The sequence below is a fragment of the Oryzias latipes genome, chromosome 21, assembly GCF_053564925.1.
Source record: "Oryzias latipes strain Hd-rR chromosome 21, Olatipes_Hd-rR_3.1".
Taxonomy (NCBI): domain Eukaryota; kingdom Metazoa; phylum Chordata; class Actinopteri; order Beloniformes; family Adrianichthyidae; genus Oryzias; species Oryzias latipes.
The window spans coordinates 32,701,029-32,727,581 of NC_136257.1; the positions used below are offsets into that span (position 1 = coordinate 32,701,029).

The following is a 26,553-nucleotide window of genomic DNA, read 5'->3' on the forward strand; positions in this document are numbered from 1 at the left end:
GTAGACAAATAATTACAGCAAATGGCCTATGAAGATGGAGCTTTGTGCAGTGCAGGATGAGGGATCTGGTTATTGAGAAGTAGTGATTACAGGTGAAAGGGAAAAGTGCATGACAAAGGCTGGAAAAGAGCATTAGGTATGTGTGGGGAGGAGAAAGAGATGCTTAAAGAAAAGAACAATTTGTTCTATGACAAGAAGAAGAGAAAGCAGGCCTGTTTTATGTCCAGTTTTTTTTCTTTTCTTTGTATGAAACCAGAAACGCATTTAAAAAAAAAAATAAGGCAAGGCAGAAACATTTTGTGTGATTCCTGGAAGCTTGAAGTGAAGATCAAAGATAAAACCAACACTAACATCTGTCTTTTTAATTCCAATGCGAATGGGTAAAGCTGGAAGAGCTACCGTTTCTCTCCTGCAGATGACGCCGGCATGAAAACATTTGTTGCTTCCTTCACATGGTTTCCCCTCGGGAGCAGCATTTGTTGATGGCTTTATGCTTTTTTTGTAGAGCTCATGTGGGATTAAGGGTGTGAGCACAATAATTAGTTTGCAACCCTATTAATGAAGCAATGAAAGAGGAGCATGACTGTGCGACCTGGACAGACTCTGCCTTTCCTTTGTTGCATTCAGGACATTTAACAAAGAAGAAGCCAGCAAATGTAATTGATGGCCCTGTGATACCTGCACCGGGCCACTCTCATTCCTCCTTGTCTTGGGAAGCAGGAGTAAATAAAACAATGCCCTTTCCCTTGATGACAACCTTGAGGCTGTAAAAGCAAGGTTAAAAGCATTTGTGGTTGATAAAAAGGTCTGATGGAATTGCTTTTTTCTTTATTGGGGTTTGAAGAACCCGTTTTAATCGCCCTGCTACCGTCTCTTTCTACAAATGAAAACCTCCACCTCTGTAAAACCCCTTCACTTTTGGTTGAACCTACAAAAACCATCACAATCACACAATTAGATTGGGAACAATTTGTACTGGAATCTAAGTAAATCCATACAATAAGAAGAAATTAATGCAAAACTAAAAATATTCATGCGTAAATAAGATCAAATTAGTCCCATGCCAGAGTTCGCTTTCTGATCGTGAAAGCTTAGCTGAACCCTGATGTGGACCAAACACGGAAACTCTGGTTGCCTTGAAAGCAACAGCACGCTTCACTGTGAACTGCAGCATGGTTCACTTCAGTGTAAACGCAGACTCTCTGAGGTCTAAATCGAGGAAATGAATTGAGGGAAGTAGAGGGACCGTTCAATATGAGCAGGGGCCCTCCCAGTTCAAACAGGCTAGTGCGACATTTTCCAGGATAAAAGATAACCCAAGTCCAGCTGACAGCCTCAAACAGGATGAATGAGACACAGGCATCTTTCTTTTTGTTTTTTGTTTTTCCCAGGGAGCGTGATTTGCTTCAGTTTTTGATTGGGAATACGCCATGTTGAAGCAAATTAAAGTAAATGAAGTTCTTTATGCTTTATTCTTTTATTTTTAAAATTCTGACCACTTTTGGCCTAGAGTTAGAAGGGCAAAAGTATTGGAAGGGTTAGGGCAAGATGTATGATGTCAGGCGCCCTCCGGGTCCTCCTCACAAACTTGTCTCAGCCATTTATGGACTTAGAAACCAAATTGCAATCATTTGTTTTTAGAATCTTTGAAGTTCCACTGACAATATTGGCCGTTTTTGCGAGTCAAACAAAAAGCCATAGTGAAAAATGGCAAAAATGGGTTTTGGTCATGACACCAAGTGAAATACAACCTTATAATTGAGGGTACCATTTTTTTAAGTTGACCATATGGTCAGAGGAGGAGCTGACGGTCTCTCAGAGCTCCCCACTGCTTTCATTTTTTCTCTTTTGTGAGAAGAGGACATGCAGTATTCTAACAGCAGAGTACATGTTGTTCCCTGTTCTCTCTCCATTTCATCTGCTGGTCAAGAATAAATTAGACTCCTATTCAAATGGTCGTCACACAAATGATCCAATTTCAAAGTGAAGATGAAAAACTCGAAGGTCCCGCCCAGTTGATGTGCCGCACGCTCACCAAGTTTCACAGCAGGAGGGGGGGCCGCGGGAAGCGTTCACTGAGCGTAATATTGGGTAATTTGAAGGATTAATGTGAAGCCAGGAGAGAGCCTTGCTGTGACTCTGTGTTAATGTGGCATCAATGTAGAGTTTAAATGTGTCCAAAAACTGGAAAACAGCTTTTTTTAACGCCACACAAAGAATGTCACACATTGTATACCCACGGAAACACAATCAACTGAAACTGAAATTTTCTCTTTAATGTTAAATCTTTTATTCTAGGTGTAGAACAGTTTCTGTGCCTGCTTTGCAAAAGAAAAGCAGGGGGGGGGGGGGATTAGGAGGGTCAGTGGGATTGGGGGGGTTCCAGACACATTTAATGTTATGAAAGCAGATGCTCAAAGAGTGGACAGTGTTTGTGAAAAAAAAGGAGAGTAAAAGGGAAACCTCAGGCTGTGATGCGCACGCAGCAGTTAGAGATGCATGAGGACGCTCAGTATCTGTAATGCAGATGACTCAGTCATAATGGAAGAAAGACTGTTTGAGAGAAAAATGATCCAGTTATAATGGCGGAGGCAGTGGGTGATCCAAAACCGCAGAAAGGCTGTCAATGGAGGAAAGACTGAGCAAAAAACCAGAGGATGGTCCAATCGAGACGAAGCGATAGGGAAGCCTCAAGTATAAATATGGGCATGAGTTACAAATCACCTTTAGAAACACTTGCAAAATGTAGAAGAAAGAGACAGCTGATTAAATCAAAACACATTTAAAGCAGAAAAATGGACAAAGACTTCAGGCTGACTGTCTCATGGGCTGGTTGAACAGGGAAATTTTGAGGAAAGTAAAAGTGGTAAAGCAAAGAAAACAACAGAAAAGCCTAGAAAATATGTCAAAAGCATAAATTAATCAAATTCAAAAGAAAATCTAGTGAAAGCTGCTGGCTTTCGCCTACCGTACCAAGATCAGTCTTAAGATCTGTGGGCAGACTTAATTTTCTGCCGGGTCCCTTTACTGAAACAAAAGAATAGGAAACAAAGCACCAGTTAATCCCTTCAAACAAAGTGAAATAAATAAATAAAAGGCAGATAATATATGGGAGAAAAAAAATCCAAATAAATGTTCAAAAACAAAACTGAGTTAAAATGAGCAACGAGCCAAAGCATGCAGATCGGTGCTTTTTGCACATTTCAAAATTGCAGGCTCCATTCTCGCCCCAGGCCGGATCTTTACTGGCATTCCTACCACTCAAAATACAGGTTGTACATTTTCAAATCTTGCTTTTAGTAATAAATAATGGCTTGCAGATCTGCATGATCGTATTCTCCGAGGCCTGGGACGTCTGAGATGGAGATACAAACAAAAAAAGGGCCAACACTACAAGGTGTTGCTTCAACGGCCACATTAAGACACTGAAGTCAACCAAAAGAATTCAGGGAAACATTTTGCAAGCATTTTGCAGTTGGTAGAGAACTGGAGAAGTTGACAAGCTCAGTCTCAAAAAAAGGGAGGGAAAAAAATCTGTTGGTCCACATGGAGAAGTGTGGCAAAAGTGGTACAAAAACTTTAAGGTGATAAGGTTTTGGATTATTTCTCTGTATGGAGCAGTGACTGACTTCAACCTCTATCCAACCATGTATGTATGATGGCTTATGCCTTAGTCACAACTACCTTTATGGACGGATATGGGTGGTCTGCGGGGAAAAAAATAGTCAAAACTGTTCAGGGCCGGCACGAAATTTGAAAAAAATCGTTGACTTCTTGGCAAGCCTCAAGGGCAAAAATGGTTGTGCTTTTTTTGTGATCATGAGAGAGGTTGTAGCGAACACTGATAGGGTAAGTCAGGATAAAAAACATGCAGTTTTTCCAATCTTAACGGACTGCGTAATGAACCCGTTGGTGCTGTTCACCTGGTAACTGCACACTCCTAGCACGCAGCCTGCCTGTCAGAGTGTAGTTTGTGTGCGTTATCTTATGGGCACTGAAGTGTCACGTGCACACCCCTTTGCAGTACTCGCACCATACTGAAGACGTGTAGTGTGTAGCGTGAAGCTAACATACGACAGCATCACCTGTACGTCTCAAGTGCATGCAACTACCATGAGCCTCACAAATACTTCACGATGCACTTGCCACGCACACGACAATGGTACGTTCTATGTTCATGACCTCAAGATGCGGCCGCTGGTCTCCACCCTCCGCAGGTCGTACAGGCGCATGTGACTAAGGCATAAGATGTGATGACCTGCAGTGTCACATGACTGCTGAACCCTTAAAAGTGTTTTAAAGTATGCCAATTTAAACCCAAACATCTGCAGAAAAGCTTGTGCTGCCCTTATGATACACTAATATCACGTATCACACGTGAAGTGACAGTTTCATATAAAATGTGTGTTTGTGTCACTGTTGTTTTTTGATTAGGTTATTTTTGACTCTTTGTTGCTAAACTAAAGCTTCTCTGTCATGAAATTTTGGTTCTATGAGTTGTTTTATCACTTATAACTAAATAATTGTTTCGATTGATGGATGTTTACATGTGGAAGATACAATTTTGATGTCAAGACACATTTGTAATCTGACAGATCTAAAATGGGTCAAAGTTGAGTTTTCTTTAAGCAAAATGTTGAGTTTTTCATTCAAAAGAGTGGCTAGACCAGTTTTCCAGCCTTTACTCCCAGAGTAGGTAGAGAATCCTGAAACCATAACAGCAGAACATTACACTACAACATCCCAATTCCATCTTCTATTATTTAAAAAACAAACAAAAAAAAAAATTTAGCCTATTTTTGAGGATGAAGTTCATAAATGTTTAGATTAAAGTTGCTGATCTTTGTGTATTTTCATCACAGCCCCGATCAGCCGACGCCGCTGCAATAATGAACAAAATACCAGTAAATATGCTTTCATAAGTCTATCACACAGTGGCTGCACAAACTCTTCTTCTATGGTTTTAATCAAAGCAAACATAAAGCTATGTTGACAACGTTTTGCGCTTTCCTGTTAGCAGATTCCTCATGGGATTTTATTGATCGATGTGTGCAATGTTAGCATTCAATTTAAAAAGGATTTGTGAAACCCATTTTGTAATGGATTTTGGTCTAAATATCTGAATGTTTCGCAGTGATTTTTAATCACACTGAACCCTGAAACACTGAACAAAGCATTTATAAATGTATATGTCATTCCTTACAGACCTGTTTCAAAAACCAACAAATAATGTCAGCCAGTAACTGTTTATAATCTTTAGGAATTTTAGGAGCTGCAGCTACAAGAGCAGTTAGAAGGACTGCATTTGTGATGTCAGCTCCCTGTTCATTAATACTCAAAAAATGTACAAACAGGCCTCATGCCTTCTCTTATGCTCTGCTTTCTTGCTCCGGCACGGCAGCAAGAAAACTGGACTTTTTAGGGCTTTGTTTTTGTTCTTATCTGCAAACAAAACTACTTTTCTTGGAAAAATGTTCAGTAATTTGCTTCTACTTTAGAAAATTAAAAAACCACATCTGTCTTGGCTGTCTAAAGGTTAAAACTCTTATTCTTTCTCTTATTATAAAACATATTTTATCTTGACTCAAACAGGTTTTCAAACGGACGACACAGCCCACAGTTCTCAATTTTCCTCTGAATCTTGCATGGGGAGTATCATCTGACCAAATGATCATCCAGTTCTCAGGGCTGACATCACCAATGGCGTTTCTACGGGACTAAAATGCAAGCATTAGTCATTTTCATCAGCACCTGCTGCCGGCCTGTCTTTGGGTTTCATGCAGTTAGTTCAACACAAGACCAGGATGGATGTTAGCCAAGAGCACACCAAGAAAGGTTTATGGCATTATTGACACACAGCAAGAGACTCTGAGCCCTACAGCTCCTGAAACGAGCCTTTTATGACAACGATGAGTGATTCCAGAAGATAAAATCACAGAGAGTGAAGGACTGGAAGTACCAAATGAGAGAGGGGCAGTTTCCAGCTGGAACACACCCCCTTTCCTCCTCCTGAGAGAACTGATTCACATTTTCAAACAGTGAACATAGGTTCTACAAACAAAGATCTGGCACACAGAAACACAGAAGGACCACAAACTGCCCTACAGTCATCTGCACTAAGCATGGAGCACATTCAAAAGGCAGCCACACGCGCTGTAGTCCTGGCAACACAATCCCTGTAAGCTTGATTACACTGTAAGCAACCTGGCTGATGGGTCATCGCATTGTGAGTCAAGGAGAAGGAAAGGCTCTAATTTGTATCGTCTGAATGCATCTACTTCATCGCTTCAGAATGATCATTTTATTACGTTTTTTTGAAAAGCAGCTGATTATTCCATCGTGGCCCTTTCCAGAACTTATCGGGCTGAACATAACCTAAAAATACTCGGCCAGTCGAGAAACACGTGCCAAGGATTAGTGGTGTCTTGCTGATAGTGTTGCTCACAGTGTGGAAGCAGAGACAGCATGCAGGGTGCAACGTTGAAACAACCAACAACAAAAAAAAGAAGAAAAACTCTTGGCTCCGCGTATCGTCACACAAGAACAACCACAAGCAGGTGTCCGTGGAAAGAGCCGAGCACGGAGTGTCATCCCTCCTCTTACCATTGTCCAGTAAGTAAAAGACTGGACTGCAGTGGCTGGCTCTCAGACTGGCCACAGGCTCTGGCAGCACGCGGGGGTCATTGTGGAGAGATGTTGGATAATGAACTGGAACAGGAGAGCCAACAGAACAGACAGACTTGTTTAAGGAAAACAGGAAGAGACAAGCATGTTGGATAAACTGGGGAGAAGAGAGACTTGCAGGTCAAAGAAAGGAAACAACTGGAAGACTATAAAAAAGGCAAAACAGTCGGTCCAGCAACAGCATGACACTCCCAAATTATCATAGTGCAGTCTAGGAACACAGAGACAAACACAACTCATCTCTATGGCATGCATCCATCCATCCCTTTCTTTGGAGTTCCTGCACATTCGTTCATTCTGTCAACCCAGCAGCCACTGACACAAAGCAATGTCCCACACAACATTGAATGCTCCCTAAAACCTGAAACATTAAGAGCTACACAGCTGTACCCACATCTCAAACCTTCCAGCAAATTCATTAAGATCCAATAAATACTCCCTCAGATTGATTGGTTCAAATCCAATGAGTCATTTCTCTTCTTCCTCCGTCTGCTGTCATGCTTATTACGCCGACGCCTTTAAGGCGGCGGGACCGGTAGCCGTGTGCACGAGAACATCAGATCCCTGACAGCCAGCAACTCCACAAACAACAGAACTCAGAACCTGCACGAGATTTTCCCAACCTAAATAGGGGGACAAGGTTTTATCTGCATACAAAATGTACAGCACTGGCTGCAATTCACACTACACTGGTGTGCACCTGATATTACAGTTAAGGAATTAATACTTCTTTATGAGTCTAATTACTTTGCTACACATCTTTTTTCATGCCAGAAAGATAAGATGCAAATGAATCTTTGAAATTATTTTTAAAAAGGTAATAAAATTAATGTTTTAGAAATTTTTATGGGTCATTTAGTAAATTAACCAATGAATTCATTTTCTAGCATAAGAAAAGGACATATAAACATGTTATTTAATAGCTTTTTTTCTGTTTAACATTTAGCTGCACAGCAGTTTCAGTTACCATGTCGCCCTGGGTGCCTGTGGCTAAAAATACCGCCGCAATCATGTCATTTTGTTAGTCCACCTTTCCATCTTAAAGTAAAGTAAGCCGTGCTGCAGCTGCATGGCTCTCTCAGGAATACAGAACAACACAATTAAAGAAACGGGTACACGTGTGGGGCGTGATGACAAGAAAAGAATAATGACAAAAAGCAGACAAAAAAAGGACAGGAGCCGGCAGTTATTGACACTCATGGTGAAACGGGACGACGGCTGACGTTCCTAATAAGCTGTCTGCAGGCTGGATTTGGTTGTGAGCAGACACAGCACACCTGGGCTGCCAAGGATAGTCAGACAGGCTTTAATGACCGCAGAGGAGCATGGCAGTTGGTATTCAGCAAGTGGAAAAACAGCCACAAACAGGGGACACCTGTGCCACCTCATTTGACTGCAGGGATTACAGCTTTCAGCGTGTTTTGTACCACTCTTTAATTAACCCAGGGTTGTTTTTAAGCTGTAAAAAAAGGACCAAATCTTCGGGGACAAAGATTCCTACAGACTTTTCAATCTAATCCCATTTATACACTGCAAAAAAAAACCTGTGACACTAGTCCCCATTTTGCTCTTTTTCTGGGTAAATGTCACTCTGAAGTAGGTACTCGTTAACACCTTGTCGTGCTTCACGTCCCCGTCATGCTTTTTCTTCAACCTTTCATAATTCTTTACTTTTCAAATCTCTAATTGCACAAAGACAGGCCTGAGATGACACTAACCACCACGATCTCATCGCCCTTGCTGTGTAGAAAGACACTCTGCCGTGACAGAAAAAATGTCTAATTCTTGCTCTGCCCGTCCCGTCATTTGCTCAGAGGCATCAGTGGATAACACAGGCAGGAGAGCCAAGAGGGAAAAGGTTTGACAACACAGGAGACCATGAAAGTCCAACATTGCACTGAATTCCTGGCAAATTGGTTCTTGTTGTTGGTTTCGTTGACAACTAAAATATAAAGGAAAACATCCCTTTCTTATCTATAAAGTCAAATGCTTTTAAAAACTCATTTAATGAGAGCAGTTCAAGTGAAGGGTACCGTAATTACAAACAACATTAATTCAAAACTACAACAAAGACCGGAAACTGAAAAGAAGCAATTAAACGGGTTATGTGGTCATAGCAACTATCTTCACACTGACAAGCACAAGAATTCCATGACCTTTGCTACGATGGATGAAACTGAACACAGTACAATTAATTAAAGAGCAAAAAGATATCAAGAGCATTTTGAGTGTTAATACTTAGTAACGTCTGGTATAGGTTCTTGATCTGCTAGTTAAATTCTGTACTGTTTTTAGCTGAGGTTGTATTGACTGAGTAATCTATGAGGGTTATCTAAGATTTTGCACTGCAGGATTGCATTTTCCAATTTCCTAATAAGACAAAAGACAGAATGTCTGATATCTTACTTTTCTGATGGCTCCCTTTAAGTGTAGCACTTCCCTAAACCCTTAGTCACATGCACCTGTACAGGTGCTGTGAGTTTCTGGGATGTTTTCACTTGTGGAGGGTCGTAGAGAGGAATGGCCACATCTTAAGGGCAGTGCAGGAGTGTCTTGTTGTGCCCCTTGAGGCTAGTGCGGCCATCTCAAGGGACTTCATCAAAATGGAACGTACCACTGTCATGCGAGTGGTAAGTGTACCATGAAGTATTTGTAAGGCTAATGTACGTTGTACGCACTTCCGGGTGATGCTGTCATACGGTGTCCTTAAGCCGTACTCTAGTCAATACGGTGGGAGTACTAGTCTTCACTGACTTAGCGCAAATGCCGCATGTTCAGGGCGTTCAGGTGAAAAAATTTAAACGATACGCCTGCACCTCACTTCACCTTTACTTACCCCAGAGTGTCGTATACGTGTTCACTACGACCTGCCGCCCGTAGAGAAAAAAAAAGCACATGAACGTTTTCTCTCTAGAGGTTCAATGAGCGGTCTATGATCTTGATATTATCACCTGCGTGTCCCGTACAGGTTTGACTTCTGTTCTCCCACACACCTGTATCCACGCGTCAGGACAGTTGGGATTAAGGCTTAACTGCTTTCTTTTTCCATCTGACCATGTCTTTACTCTCCAAAGTACTTCTTACATCTAGATTTTCAGGGCAATCTTTGACTTAGACCTGCCTACAACAGGACTGAGGCATTCTATCAGGCGCAACATTATGCCCAGCTTCCCTCTTTATAACTGCTCTCTGAGGGAGAGCTGACACAGAGAATGTCAGACTAACAGCACGGAGGCATGTCGGTGTCCTTGGGACTCTGAGGGCTGCAACATGAAGGGAAATGGCTGCTGGCTTCTCCCCTTACAAATAGTCTGAGGTGAGTGTTTACATTGCACTTATTTAAAGGCCTTGGCCTGAGAGGCCCAGGTGAATAGATTCTGACAAAACAGCAAACGGCAGAACCAAGCAGGGTTATCACTGTTAGGACATGAGTGATGATGCTGCCTTTTACTCGGGCGGTAGGTAGCAGCAGTGTTCTTAGTGACCTGAACACTGAAATTACCCTTCTTTTTTGTCAGAATTCAAGTCATTCACTGCCGGCTGGCAACTAGAAAACTTTGTCCTCCAACGGCCGTCTGCCAGTCCAGTTGGTACTAGGAAAATTGAATTTGGAAAATAAAGAAAAACGTAGCAGCAGCCCATCACTTCCAATCGGGGAAACTGTATTTCCTTTTTTTTTTCTAACTTCACAATGAACTGTGATCTAGATTTAATGTGTTTTCAGAGGTGAAGTGGTGTAAAACATTTAAAGGGAAATTTCATAACTCCATCCTAAATTGTGGAAGATTTGATTCTGCAAAGTGTCTTGTTTTTATGAACACACATGAAATGCTCAGGTTGTTGGGTTGGCTTCCTCTGCTTTTTACACGTTTTAGTCTCTCTGCACCAACACACTTTAGCAACACACAGCTAATCACATCACCGCGTCCGGGTGAGTAGATGTCAGTTATTAGAGTGCTGCAGCACAACATTTAAACACCATTCTTACTCTTTTCTTGTGTCTTCTTCCTAAATTTATGTCAAGTTAAAAGTCAACGCAAAGATTCTGTTACTGCCACAGTTTTGTGCTTTTATTTTACTAAACTGAAACAAGTAAACCCTTGAAAATTAAAAATCTCATATATGAGATCTAAAAAAGCAACAATTTTCACAGTTCACAGACTATTGACTTTTGTGATTGAACTCAAACAAAAAAATGTGGGAGAATCTGATACTTTTTTTAAAACATAGTCATTGAGGATGGTTTAAAAACTTGTTCCAGACTCTTGTGGAGATATTCTTTATTCCATCCATCATACTTGTCTGGGTTTGGGTTCAGATACGTAGCGGTCCAGCTGTTTGGACGCATTTGAAAATAAGATTCTCAGAAATTTGACAGCAACAGTTGCAGCTCGGTTAGACTCAACAATACCTAAAACTAAATCTTACATTGACAACAGAGGCGAGATAGTGATGACTAAGATCTCTAAAAAACAAAGACATTATTATCAGGAGGGAACCAGCCTGTTAGCCAATCAGCTGGTGAACAAAATGTCCCTTCAAATAAAAGTGTCTGCCAAACTATCTGTAATATAAGCATCTCGATGTCTAACATGCTTAAAACACATTTTAGAACAAAAAAAGGGTCAAAAGGTCATTTCAGATCCACTATTAAGTCGGCATATAAATGATGACCTGATGGTCTCTGCTTAAGCCATCAGTGGTTATGATGTTTGGTGGTGCAACCAACGCTAAGAATGAGAAATGTTCTCATAATCTGGTGTGTGAATTAGCTTTAAAAGCTAAAATAAACTGATAGAATGCTGATTTGAATGACTGAGGAGCTCATGAGTAAAAAATTTAACTTTTGAACAAATAAAAAGAAGATAAAAAAAAACATAAAAGCCATTAGATTATCTAATACAGAAAATAAAAAGACTGCTAACTTTACTTAATTAAAATGGAGATCACACATTGCAAAAAAAAAACAAAAAAAAACAAACATAAATAACATGATTATCCTGAGTTACAATGATAAAGCTTTTGCATACCAAGCAGTAAACACAAAACCCGAAACAAAACAGTCATTAAAGTTTCCAGAACAATCTCTACTACCTAACCATGACATTCTCTGTTTTTTCTTCTTCTGGTATTTATTTAGTACTAAGTCAGTTTCATTGTTACATCAATTTACAGAAAAAAAACCTGATGATGTCCCACTATGGCCTGACTCATTCTGCAGCATGTTTAGCAAAGGCTAAACAAATGGAGCGTAATAAAAAACAAATGATCCTTCTGATCTTCATACTCTATTCGATCAAACATACCCCATCAACATGTAAAAACACAGAAGGCGATCTCATCTTTATGCTTTCCTTTCATGATTTGCAATTCGGTTTGTTGCAGTTAAAAACTTACAATATCCCAGCTTTTTCTGGTGTTTTCCTGTTCTTTTGTCAGATACCACATGTGCATTTCTCCAAGACTACACGCCATCCCATGGTACAACATAAAAACCACAGAAAAAAAACACAGCGATACAACCGTTATGCCTGGTCCTTTTCTTTTTAGATCTGTTTAGCCAACAGAAATGCAGAAGAGCATCTTATAATATATTAAACGTGCTAGAACATGCATTTTTAAGCACTTCGGAGAGAGCACGGACATTTAAGCTTGGACTCAACGACGTCATGTTAGTTACTGCCACACTTTGTCAGCTTTCTTGCTGCAGCTAACTGCTGTTTATTCAGTGTTGGTTCAAAGCAAACATGCAAATGCATAAACAAACTGAATCGGGAGGTGATAAGTGTTACTGTTTCTCGTTCTTACCTTTGTGAAAACGTACATTCATTACAGCATCACGGGAACATGTGGACAAGAGTGCATTAGATATGCAATCCAGTTTCAGTGCAGGACAGCAGCTGAACATAAGCTATCATCTCAAACAGCTGCAGTAAAGATGCTCCGGTAACAGACCTGTGGGCTGACCCCAGCTAGTTAAAGTCAAATGAATCCCAGCCACTTGGCAGTAAAAAAAGAAGGTAGGTGAAACATGGCAACAAGGACACGTATGCACACATGGAGGAGCTGTAGTGGATGAGTGCACATGAAGGTTACCTGAAGTGGGCGACTTGCTTCTGTCCATGTCGGTAGACTGCTGGTTGTCAGTGAGTTCAGTAAGGCCTGCAGCAGCCGAGAGGAGGAAGAAGCAGAACAGATAGTCAACCAGGGGACTACAGAACAGAATTCATCTAGACTCCAAAAAGAACAATCTTTAGGATGTCACCTTTGAGTTTTCAGGAGGTTTCAACACTAGGACAGTCCCATAGAACTGGTTCAATTGGGTGCAAATCTGTCCAAGTGCTTGCACATCCTTCTGTCACCGAATTTATTGATGAAAGACTGTCACATTTGGTTTTAACTGTTAAAAAAGGAGTTCTCCTGTCGATGAACTCTGGTAAGTACAGAAGAGTTCTGTGCAAAAACATCCTTGGTCATTTGCCACAGCTTCAGTTTTATTTAGATCTTTAATGTCTACGTCAAGAGTTTTAGCTTGTTTTGAAAGTCAAACCGCAAGTTCACATCAATTTGGAAACTTCTAAATACTTGTGACGGACTGGTGTTGCTTTATTTAAGATGGTGAAAGGACACACTCCTCAACATTTTCTACTTCTACCAGTCTTCAGGTGAATATCATGAAATATTGTACTGGCTTTTCCGTCCCCCTGACCTCCAGATTCTGGACTCACGCCTTCTCTGCATCTCCAGTCTCAAAACTCACCTTTTTGGACTATACTCTTCCTGACTGCAATGGATTTGCCTTTTTAAACTTTTAACTTAATATTTGTGTTTCTTAAATTTGTGCTTTTATCCTTGCCTGGTGACCTTGAGTTCAGAGAAAGGCGACTTATAAATTAAATGTTTTATTATTATTAAAATGGTGACAGTAAAACCTTAAATTTGATGGTCATCACATTTTGAATACATTGTCCATTGCGTTTTTCGACTCTTTTGTGATTGCACTCTACGAAAAAGTCACAAATGGCACTTGTTGAAGCACTTGGCATGGTCACAAATGTGGTGGTTTGTCCTAAAAACTGCAAACAATCAGCAGAAATATAGTCTACAATATTTTACTGTAAACACTTTATATTAAGATTCCTTAACAAGCTCTGTTAACACATTAACAAGCATTATAAATGAATTTATAGGGTGTTAGTAAGACATTTATTAGTACAATAAGTCTAATAAGGATTATTAAATTACTTAGTTAACACATTTACAAGCATTATTATTAGGATGTTTTCAAGATGCTAATGATGCATTTACTGATATTATAGGTGCCTAACAAATTTTTCAGTGTTAATAAGCTTAATAAGATTTATTAACAACCTTTGTTAACAAATTAAGAAGTATTATTATTGTTTGGGGTTCTAGTAAGATATTTATTAGCATTATAGATGCCTGACACAAGCCGAAGTGTTCATAAGTTTAATAAGTTTTATTAACTAACTTAACAAATTATTTGGCTTTATTAATGTGTCAGATGCTAGTAAGATATTTATTAGCATTATAGATGTCTTGCAAATACCTGAAAGTGTTAATAAGATTTATTAACATCTAAGGTCAGACCATTGTCTTCTAAATCCATATTACTAAACTGTTTATAAGCTTAACAAATGTATTAATTAACTTTGTTAATAGTTTATTAATTGTTTTGCAGCACCTCATCTAAAGTGTGGACGTTTTTTACCACAAACAACCACAAAGCATAAAGATTGTAAAAAGAACTTTATGACATTAAAACAGACAACATACACAAATCCCTCTGTAAAAGATATATAATAATTTAATTCAGACAAATAATTTTTTTTTAAAAAACATATATACTGGTGTTGGATGACTAGCATCATAGCTATAAGGATAAAGTAGTAGCATCTATCCTGAGTGAAACATTCATTGCAAATCCCATCACCAGGAGACAATTCTCTGCATTCAATGCCAACTGCATTCAACCACTGTTGCCTTGCTTCAAAGTCCACAAAGAAAGTTGCACAAGCCAGTCATTTTTAAAGAACGAAGACAATAAACCTACAGGAGCCATGCTAAAGCTAACACGCTAACGACCGACCGGTACAGAATCAAAGATGGGCGGGGCTTTTTTCGTCACCTGTGTGAAAGCAAAGTCTAAGAGGCCATTCAATTGGCTGAAATCGAGCATGCCTGCTTTGCTGATGAGTTTGATTGACAGATTCATTAGCCAATGGTGACATTGGTTAACCTGCCCATCTTTGATTCATAGATGGGCAGGTTAGCGTGTTAGCTTTAACATGGCTCCTGTAGGTTTATTGTCTTCGTTCTTCAAAAATGACTGGCTTGTGCAACTTTCTTGTGGACTTTGAAGCAAGGCAACAGTGGTTGAATGCAGTTGGCATTGAATGCAGAGAACTGTCTCCTGGTGATGGGATTTGCAATGAATGTTTCACTCAGGATAGATGCTACTACTTTATCCTATTAGCTATGATGCTAGTCATCCAACACCAGTATATATGTTTTTTTTTAAAAAAAATATTTGTCTGAATTAAATTATTATATATCTTTTACAGAACGATTTGTGTATGTTTAGTCTGTTTTAATGTCATAAAGTTCTTTTTACAATCTTTATGCTTTGTGGTTGTTTGTGCTAAAAAACGTCCACACTTTAGATGAGGTGCTGCAAAACAATTAATAAACTATTAACAAAGTTAATTAATACATTTGTAAAGCTTATAAGCAGTTTAGTAATATGGATTTAGAAGACAATGGTCTGACTTTAGATGTTAAAAAATCTTATTAACACTTTCAGGTATTTGCAAGACATCTATAATGCTAATAAATATCTTACTAGCATCTGACACATTAATAAAGCCTATTAATTTGTTAAGTTAGTTAATAAAACTTATTAAACTTATGAACACTTCGGCTTGTGTCAGGCATCTATAATGCTAATAAATATCTTACTAGAACCCCAAACAATAATAATACTTCTTAATTTGTTAACAAAGGTTGTTAATTAAGCTTATTAACACTGACACATTTGTTAAGCACCTATAATATCAGTAAATGCATCATTAGCATCTTGAAAACATCCTAATAATAATGCTTGTAAATGTGTTAACTAAGTAATTTAATAAACCTTATTAGACTTATTGTACTAATAAATGTCTTACTAACACCCTATAAATTCATTTATAATGCTTGTTAATGTGTTAACAAAGCTTGTTAAGGAATCTTAATATAAAGTGTTACCGATTATTTTTTCTACTGTAAAGAAAAATGCGTTGAGCTGTTTAAATTACAACAAAAGTAAACCAACATTTCTTTATCCTTCACAAGTCTTGGCCAAGTTGGCAGTCTGTTGAATTTCTAGAAACTCAATCTGTGAAACTTTTCCCCATCATGAACACAAAAACTCAAATTGAACTTGGTTTTGTCTTCCTGGAGGGCTTTGTGTTACACCGTTTTATGATGTGAACATTTGGGAATCAACCGGGTTGCACTAAAAAGCAAATAATTCTGCAGTTTTTAGTGCAAACACACAAAAATTAAAAGGGCAAACACACAAACACAAAACAGATCAAACACAAGTCCAAACAGAATCATTTCAAGTCTGATCGCATGCATCAAGCACAGGCCATGAAGAAGTCCCAGATCCCTCCCATGTTGAAGAAGACTATATAATAGAGGAAATTTATGAAATATTGATATTTATCATCTTCTTTACTTTGGTCAGAATGCCGATAATTTATGGGGTAAACTTTTTTGGAGTCATCACACTTTCGGTAGAGTTTTTCAATTTAATATGTCTTTGTTGTCTATGTCTAAGGTTCTAAATGCTAATTTACTTTCAACCATTTATACTGGCTGTACAACAGACCGAAGACATTGAAAGGGACTCTGAACATTTACTAGAGTTTGGAATCAAGAATTCCTTTGTAACCACTTCCTAAAAGCCTTTTTTAGGCTCAGCCCATGGGCAAGGCTTTACTCACCCCAATGAATATACTTCAGTTAAAATATACATCACATGGAACATATAATATTTATAACTGCCTTCAGTTAACAGAGTCCAGGAGTGACTTTCTTTCTGCTCAGGACATACTGTAGACATGACTGGAATAGCTGCTCTTCATGGAGCAAAAATGATGTTATGGGCTGCCATAACATCAGAAGCGATCATTATTCCAATCATCTCTTTGGTTTGTCACTTTACCGTTGGTCTACATGCCTTCGCTGGCAAAACACTCACCCATAATCCCCCTCTTTTCTGCACACACACACACACCGAATCCCAACAGCTTCAGTGGTAGGAAGGCTAGACTTACTCTGATAGGATGTACGGATCCTTTTCTTTGAATCTGAATAAAAGTTAGACAGGCCGCGCATGCAAAACTCTGTCAGGCAGGCCCGCATGCCCACATCGGCAGCCACAGAGGAGGAGGAAGCAGGGGAGGGCAGAAAAATACAGGATGGAAGACGGAGAGAGGTGAGATTATAAGGGCAGAAAGAAAGGGAGAAGAAGAAGAAGGTGACAAATCAGGGGGGTAAGGCAGAGGCAGATTAGCACAAAAACCGAGGAAAAAAATTGATGACACAAGGGAAAGAGTTTGAATGAAAAAGGGGAAAGATGGAACAGTGTTAAAAAATTTTGGGGTGGAAAAGCAGGGGGTGTTAAAGGGGAGAGAGAAGAATACACAGACTTAGAGTGGAAAAGAAAGTGAGAGCAAGCAGCAACTGGGTTAGTGTCAGGGCAAGACAGACAAGAAATACCAGCTTCTCCGGCAAACCCCAGAAATGCTGAGTTGACTGGTAAAAAGTTCAAACACTGCAGAAATACTTAAGCCTTAGTCACATTGGTTAGGATTTTTTTGCTTTGTTGGGACCCGTGGAGGGTCATTGAGAGGAGCAGCAACACGTGTGTCTTAAAGCTCCATCGAGGCTTGTATGACCACCTCAATCATGAAAATGGAAAGTACCATTGTCCAGCGTGTAGTAAGTGTATCGTGAAGTATTCGTAAGGATAGTGGACGTTGCACGCACTTATGAAATGCAGGTGACGCTGTCGGACGGTGTTCTCACGCTACACTCTAACCGTTAGTAAGGCGTGAGTACTGGCTCCTTAACGACTGTACACGAATACCGCACACAATGGGTGTGCATGTGATCTGTACGATGTCCACACAAACTACACCCTAAATGTCTCATTTCTAACAGTCAAGAAGACCACGAGGAGCTGGCACTAACGGGTTCCCTGCACCTGTACGACACGCGTGCATCTCACCTACTTCACCCTTACTTACCCTTGAGTGTTGTTTTCATTGCGACCCGTCGACTGCAGAAAAAACGTGCATGAACATTTTTTATTTCGCACAGGCCGCCAGCGTGCCACACACAGGTTTGACCATATTTTACTTGCAGACGGCCTCCATCCACCCATAAGGGCAGGTGTGACTAAGGCTTAAGAGATAAACCTCAGCAATGAACTAGATAAAACACTGCACTTTTCAAAATTATATTAAACTATGACTAAGTAAACATGCAATAATAAAAAGCATTACTGTGATTTTTTAAACTTCCTTTATTTAGGAACAGATTTGCTAAATTTCTAAGCAAATTCGTGATTAACAAAAATTTGTATTTTCATATTTTACTTTAGTTTTATTGCCAACATGACTGTGTGCATCATCATTAGGCAACTATACCCCAACAGATTTTAACATTCTTCTCAGGGAAATCTCAGGAATTTTTTTTGCCAAAAAACGTAAATATTTTTAGAGATAACAAAAAATGATAAAAAAAACATTTTTTTTGGAAAAAGAAACCTTAGGCCTTTTCTTTCTCAGTAAACTCGGCAAACTGCCTGTTTTTGTCTGTTATGTTTAACTAACGCCTGACTTGACAAGTTTGATGTTATGGCAGCAGTTTACCAAATGAGAGAATGTGAGAATAACCTCTTATTGGACTTTTGCACACTAAAAATAGAACGATGGCAGTGTGCATTCATCTGGTGGAATCCTTCATTAAGTTTTATTTACTTTCTTTATTCCTAAGCTGCTGGATCTGACAAGTGTTAAGTTTAAAACCTAACATTTTCCTGCTCCTAGTCATATACCATATTGTAAACTATTGTAAACTGTCCTGTAAACGCTTTTAAGGATAACATTAATCAAATCTCATAAAAATGAGGGTTGCCTAATAATTGTGCACACAAAATTATACACAAACACACATATCTGACAACAGCTAAAAATGCATTTGAAAGGACAAAAAGCAACCTTCATAAAAGCAACTAAATTAGTTTTCCAACACTTGGTGTACTGACATTTTTGCATTACTTGGTTGTAGACTCTAGATTATAAACCAATAGTGTCGGAACATACAGAAACATTTTTACTGTTTACTTCCATCTCAAATGTGACCCCTATGGCCCTGCATCTAAAGCCATTTAGTGAAGTCAATAACAATTCTGAAACAGCATATGTGAAAATATTGATCTCTAAAGGTCTCAACCATTCAGCTTTATTAACATCCTGCTCTAAAGATAATTTGAAATGTTCTAAAATGAGTTCCTTGCACAGCTGTAAATAGCTGGTTAGGGTACGACCAATGAAATATTCATGCTTGTGTTATGGGGTTATATATCAACGTAACACCTTCTTCTTTGCCTTTTGGCAGCCCTCTTTTAGTGCCAAAGCGAATCCTCTGCCTCCATCTAAGCCTCTCCTCTACATCCTCCTCACTCACATTCTTTTACCTACATCATCACTGTTCCTCCTCTCAACGTGGCCAGACCATTTCCATCAGCTTCCCTGCATTTATCTCCTAAACACCTACCATGATCTGTTCCTCTGATAGATTTATACCTGATCCTATCCATCCTGCTCTCTCCCATAGTGAGCAAATGTGTCTTGCTAAAACATATTTAGTCACAATTCACACCTTAAACCTTCCTCCACCTGTTCCATCTTACTTGCACATGCATCTCCACTTCTGTCCTACACACTCCGTTGTTCTGGACTGTTGACCTTACGTTATTACAGGCATTCACCTTGTCATTGTTCCACTTGAGTTGTTCTTTGTCCTGATCTTCATTCCTCTTCTTTCCAGAGCAAACCTCCACCTCTCCAGATGTACAGCTGCTCCCTGCTCTCACTACAAATCACAGTCATCTGCAAACATGATGGTCCACAGAGATTCCTGTCTAACCTCATCTGTCAGTCTGTCCATCACCATGGAAACAAGAAGGAGCTCCAAGCTGATCCTTGGTGCAGTCTCACCTCCACCTTTAACTCCCTCAAAGACCTACAGAACTTCTCACCACTGTCTTCCAGCTCTCATCCATGTCCGGAAGAGCTCCAATGTTCTTCTCTGTCACTCCAGACTTCTTCATCCAAACCACAGCTCCTCTCTCTGTGTCCTTTCATAGACTTTCTCAAAATCAACAAAGACACAATGCAGCTCCCTCTGCCCTTCCCTTTTCCTCTGCAGCAACATCCTTAAAGCAAATTCTGCATCTGTGGTTCTCTTTCTCTGCATAAAACCCCACTGTTGCTCTTTCCAACCACACCATAATAAATCAGCTTGAACCTGCTCTTGCTCTCTTTCCATTCCGTCTCTTCAACTTTTAGGACATCCACCTTCTGCCAACTTTCTAGTTTTCCCTTTCAAAGTCCCCTCATTGAACACGCCTTCCTTCTTTCTTTTGCTAACCACCAGTAGGTCAACAGTATCAGTGGTGGTCGTTGTTATCTTGAGCCCTGACTGATCTGGTTCCAAAGTTCTGTCTGTGCTTTGGATGATTGATCTGATGGATTAGACTTTGATTTTAAATCAGATGCCCTTCCTGACACAACCCTCCACATTTAGCCAGACTTGGGCACACAACCATCCTAGATTGTGCTGGTTTGATTATGGTTTATCAGTGTAACATGTAATGTTAAATCATTTGCCTTAGAAGACATTTGCAGTCAAGACAAGCAGCAGAAAACAGGCAGACGGGGGTCAGGAAGTACAACAAGACCTCTGTGGCTTTTCACCAACAGATCTGGGCTCAAGCAGAACTAGCAAACAGAGAAACCAAATGACAACATGCATAATAATGCCAATGTCGGATGAGATGTGACCTTTTGACATGCACCTCATAACACGGTGTCAGGTGTTCTTGTTTTGTGTTATTGTGAAAGAAAAAAGGAGGAAACAGAAGAAGATCATCCACTTATTTCAGGCTGGCTCATTGATGCTTTTTTTTTCTTTCTCATTAAATCTCAGAGATTAAGAGATTTTAAACAAATTATTTTCCCATCTGTGCATGTTACAACTCATATGTGAAACCTGTAGTTCTATGTTTTCTAGAACATAGAAAAATCAAACAAAAAGGCTTGGTCTACAAACTTTTATCTTGGTCTCATTACAATTATAAATAAAAATGCCTGAAAGATCATTGAAAAACAGACAGAAAGAGAGAGTATAGGAAGAGATGAAAGGAAACTGTAGTGTGTATGTGACGGCTGCTTTTTCAAACCTTTGTGTAAAGAGGCGCAGCGGCGTGTGAGAATAAGAGTGCTACCTGAGGTGGACTGCCTGTTCCTGCGCGGGGAACGGGTAAGGCGTTGGTAGGGATCGGTGGCCCCGTATAGATCCAGTGTGGAGATACACAACAGCACTGTCTTCTGCAAGTAGTCCACCACTGCCAGACCATTGCAGTTCCCAAACGCCAAGCTGGAGAGGCACACAAGGGCAGAATTTGTCGTCACACTAACACATCAATACAATTTCACCATCTGTGATCTGCTCGTTTCCACACTACAAAGTAGAAACCATCATAGAAACTGTTTGTTCTAGTCCTATTAGCTGTAGAACTGGACTGAGTGACCCCACCCCCAGGCGTTCCTAATAAGAAGGACCTGCTGGCTCCAAGAATCCAAAGTCCCATAAACTTCTATACAGACATAAACAACTGTTACTCAGTCATTCTATTTGTCAAAACAACCTTTCTTGCACTGATAGCTTTTATTAACATATTCTTGGTGTGGTGTAAGTCATTCAAGATAAAAACTCGCCAATCAGACGCCTCAATAAAAGTGGGTGGTGTCACGTCAAACATTTTAAGTGTTTGATTGACAGATTCTCCTGAGCCTGCTTATTGTGGAAAGTAAATGAAGTCTTCTAACTTTCCTGACTGGAAAGCGTGGTTGTCATAGGAATGTGGACTCAGACCGACTCACAACAATCACTACATACTGACGACGTCTGGTTCCAACGTCATTTTCTATGGCTAACTTCACACTCTGTTTGTCCAGTTCTCTTAAACTGAACTAGTTTAACAGTCACCCCCCCCCATTCCAACCCCTTAATGGTAAGTGTCAATAAGGGAGGCATTGGGTCTCATTTTAGAGTCTTTGCCATTACCCATCTGTGGATTTAAATTTACAAGCTCTTAGCCTTATTTCAGACACTCTGCCACTACACGGTAGACCAATGGCCAGTGGTCAATTTATTGCAATTTGATAGTCTTTTGCTTTTTAAAAAACGTCCCTGTCCCCAAACCTAATAATAATGAGATTTTATTTTACTTACAGCCATGAAACCTAACGTAAAAATAGCTACAAATAAAGCTGTTTCCAAATTGAGACACTGCTAATTACAAGGAAATATTTACAAATACTCAACCCTAATCATGACTCAAAGTGATTATTTCTTCTGAAATGTTTTGATTCACAGTTTAGAGCTATAAAAACAAACTTTAGCCCATTACAAATCAGGTCACTGATGCTAGCTTAAATCTTTACTTTTTTTAAATCGTAAAGTAATTAAAAATAACATCTCACGTCTCTCTTTTGAGGAAATTGTTAATTGACCCATTGTCATTGCTCATGCTGTAAATGCTCAGACGGCTGATAGACAGAATGGATCTGCTGACTTACAGGCCGTATGCAGAGTTGATGTCCACGCTCGTGATCTGTGGAGGAGGTTCTCCATCCACCCACAGCAGCTGGATGACCAGCTCCGACTGGTAGCCAGGAGGGACTCGGACGACTCGGTCCTTCACCCTTAGACAATCAGGATAGAATTTTACATGGGGACCCATACATTTGATATCATTATTGCTCACTTCATATTTGTTATTATGAAAAGAATTCATGACAACAAAGAAGTCTTGACTGAAGTCTTTATCTGTGCTAAAAAAGGCATCAAAATGTTAACAAAAAAGATTGGACTGCAAACTGGTGAATGTTTCGGGTTTGCAAGCCGACAAGACATGTCTTAGCAACAGAAAAACGGCTGTATCTGTTTTTTGAAGTGAACGTTTGGAAGGCTTTTTGGGGGTCTTACTTGAGGCAGGGGATGCTGTCTTTGGCACCCTCGGGGGTCCTGCTACCAGGACTAGCTGGGTGTTGATGGTGGGGCTGGGGTGAGTGGGGGCCCGGCTCTGAGAAGCAGGGATTGTTTTCATTTTCTGACGGAGTGATGATGTCTTCTGAATCGCACTGCAAGCGGACCTCTAGTGACTGAAGAAGAGAGGAGAACCGAAACATGCACAAGTCTCTATCAACCTCAGCAACTTTACATTCCACAAAGAAGGAATTGTTCCGTAGGGACAAACCGTAACTCACCACTATCTGAGTGTTGGAATCATATTTGCTGAAGCGGTACAGAATGATGTGCGCTGAGATGCCAACCACACAGAAGATGCGGCTTTGAGGGCACCAGCTGACCATCTGAACAGCGAAGGGGTCTTCCTCCCCCAACTCGGCAGCCCGGCCCTCACCGGGCTTCGGCTTCTCAAACACTTTGGAGGTCTTCAGCTTGTACAACATCTGCAGCGTGACTGTTCAGGCACATTTGGGAACATACTCATGAGGAAAAGCACTTTCTGTTTCTTAAACTAAAACTTGTGCGCAAATGACACATCATTAGGAGTAATGTGGCTGATTTAGTTTGACAACACCAACAACATTTCAACATTTACAGAATATCTTTCCGTAGCACGGCAGCATTTTGATTTCCACTTGTGCCTTTAATGTACAGTGCCTTGTTTGACTACAGTCAGGAGTTTTAGCCAGACTATTGCCCCAGGACTAAGTTTAAGCACCGCTATATTTTAAATGTTTGTAATGAAAAACGAAATTGAGATCATGTTGACTTTCTGTGTCATTTTGAGGAAGTCTGTAGGCTCTGATAAGAAAGCAGAAGCCTGCATGAGTCACAGTCAATGTCTGCTTATAGGTGTGGTTAGAAAAAGATCTGAAAGACTGCTTGAGTTTGAAAAAAATGTCCATCGACAGTCATTTAGGTGGAGAAACTGCATCTGGGCCTCAGATCACATAAACAAGGGGTGGTAACATCAAAGGAGATAAGAAATGAAGCCTTACATGCAGATGCGTCCCAAAACTTCACGGATCCATCAGCATGTCTGGAAAAACACACAACAGTTAAGAGTTGAGAGAAGGCAAACAGATATTTAGACGTAGTTGCATGTTTTAACACTAGTGATACAGATCTTAGAAATGTCATAAGTTTCTTAGACTACTTTTTCAAATTGCTTGAATTTACAGCCAACACATTCTACCAGCTCAGACTGCTTCATTTAATCATAGGCATGAAAATCGGCATATTTCTAGCGTTTTTCACAGTGTGTTCTCCGCAGAAAATATTGCCACATCAGAGCGGCTCAACCAGGCTGCTGCTGATATCTGTGAGTTTCATTCCGGTGAGGAAGACACCACCTGCTGTGCAAGCTTCAGAGCACATTAACATCATTGTCGACCCCTTACACCGCAGCACGGTCCTCCGCGGCCCCCTCCTGAGGTTTCAAAGGTCTCAAATCATACTTCTAAGTACCAACAATTCAAAGTATAAATCACAGCCATCTGGTCCTGCCATAATGATAATGGCTTGCACAGACACTATTGTGGACTTTTTCCCAAAACTGGATCTTTCCAGCTGCTTGGACCCATTTCAACACATTTTCGGCTGACCTACCCTGTAATGATGATCTCAGGATAGGTGTGGGATCCTAATGTCCATGATCCTCCACTGACCGGCCACTCCTGACACAGTGACAGAGAAAGGCCTAGTTATTTATACTATCACTACCTTGATTCTCCTTTTCCTTTTATGTCTTTGTTCAGAAACTTACAATGCCATCAAGCTTCATTTTTCAAAATATCCAAACACAAAAGTAAACTGGCTAAAAGGAGGATCAAAACCAATCATTGGCTTTGGTTTGGTAGCTTTATTTTGTGAGAAAGTTTACCATCAAAATTCAGAAAACATAAGGCTTTAGAAGTAGAGTTCAGGTTTGTCCCCAAAAGATCAGAAAGGATTTACTTTTAGGTGTATGAACATTATTGGCACTTGCTTATGTTGACTTTTAAACAGCAATGATTCACAAAAACAGTCCCAAAGCAGATTTATAAATATGTATATATCTCTGTGTTTTGCTTCCTACCTTTTGGCTGTAGCCGGTCTTTTTGTGTTTGGCTCCTATAGAGTACAGAATGGGTATAATATCTGGTGGGCAATCTGCAAAATAGGCTGTGCAGGTAACTGGAGACTCATGGACGTCCATGGGATAAGGGTTTTCAAAGACAGGGAAGCTGGAAGATAGAAGTATGAGGATGGAATGAATAAGTGAATGTCTACACGTGCACACGGATGAGAAACCTCTCTTTAAGAGGCTGACAGGTGAGCAGTCAGTCAGTCAGTCAGAAGAATTCATTCCAACTTCAGGCATAATTTTCATGTCTATGCTGGAATCATTTTAAAGACCCACTGTGATGAAAATTGTGTTTTTAACATGTTCTTCTGGCATTTTCGTGATGATGGGGGAGATGTATTAAAAAGCCTATATCATGCTTTTCTTAAGCCTCTCATAGTAAACTATATCTATATTTATGATAGTATATAACATGCCAGGGCGTGATACGACTCTATCTCTGAAGCACCACCTTTAATCCTACTTAAAAGACCATAAAAAAGATCAAAAGATGATCGGAGTTGGACTTTAAAACAAGACATAACGTTCTATTTCCAGAGTTAAAAAAAAATCTTCCAAATTTTTTACATTGTTTGTGTTTTGTTCTCCTCATCAGGCAGTGATGGAAATCTGTGAGTAAAACAGTGAAACACATACTTGCTCTGCGTCAGATCCACTACGATCAAGTCCTTCTCCAGTAGGACCACCACTGCATACGGATCCTGGACCTCTGCAAAGTACAAAACCATCAGATTATTCTGCACAAAAATCTAACTTTTTTTTTTTTAAGTGTGGTCCGTCCATGATGAAACCTGATATCAGCAAAAAATTAAATAAGTCATCACAAATGGGTTCAGGGTAAACAATTTGGCTTATTTTTTTAAAGAATTTCATCATGTATGAAAATGTACTTAAAACTGTAAGATGAAAACATGCGATTGGAGCGCTTTCATTCTGTGCTTCACCTTAAACCTCACATCTAAGGGAAATGGAAAACCATAAATCATTAGTTTATTATTTGACAAAACTCTTCCAAACTATGACTGGCAGGCTTTAAAAAGAGCTTAAGTCATGCAGCAGTTCTCCATGAGTAAACATACAAACAAAACATGTATATTGGAAACCTTAAGGTTCACAGATTTATCTATCACATAAAAAGTGAACAAACCCAAAGTTAAAATTATTTCTGCTGCGTTTATGTCCAGTTGTCAAATTGTTAATCTAAGTTCTAGCTTTATCTATTCCTGAATGACAAAATTAGGATTCAAGTAAATAACCACGGCACGGTTAATGATGTGTCAGAAACCACCTGGATCTCTGGAGTTTACATGTGATGCAGTAGAGGATAAAACATGTCTACTCAACAATTCAAA

The 26,553-nt window shown here is 39.7% G+C and overlaps 1 protein-coding gene across 19 annotated transcripts in view; it reads right to left on the reverse strand.

The window, feature by feature from the left end:
- Positions 1-26,553, reverse strand: part of stxbp5l (syntaxin binding protein 5L) — a 159,353-nt gene that overhangs the window by 20,949 nt on the left and 111,851 nt on the right. For 4 of the 19 annotated variants that reach the window (XM_023950982.2, XM_023950980.2, XM_023950978.2 and 1 more), the window contains exons 11-20: positions 25,838-25,910; positions 25,154-25,301; positions 24,685-24,752; positions 24,075-24,115; positions 23,316-23,530; positions 23,035-23,210; positions 22,626-22,751; positions 21,269-21,420; positions 17,028-17,096; positions 12,781-12,846 (exon numbers count right to left, since the gene is read on the reverse strand). In XM_023950982.2, coding sequence (XP_023806750.1) covers positions 12,781-12,846; positions 17,028-17,096; positions 21,269-21,420; positions 22,626-22,751; positions 23,035-23,210; positions 23,316-23,530; positions 24,075-24,115; positions 24,685-24,752; positions 25,154-25,301; positions 25,838-25,910 — 1,134 coding nt within the window. Of the gene's footprint in view, positions 1-2,973; positions 3,028-6,603; positions 6,709-12,780; positions 12,847-17,027; positions 17,097-21,268; positions 21,421-22,625; positions 22,752-23,034; positions 23,211-23,315; positions 23,531-24,074; positions 24,116-24,684; positions 24,753-25,153; positions 25,302-25,837; positions 25,911-26,553 lie in introns of all 19 variants that reach the window. The other 15 variants (XM_023950983.2, XM_023950981.2, XM_023950979.2 and 12 more) reach the window with 7 other exon arrangements.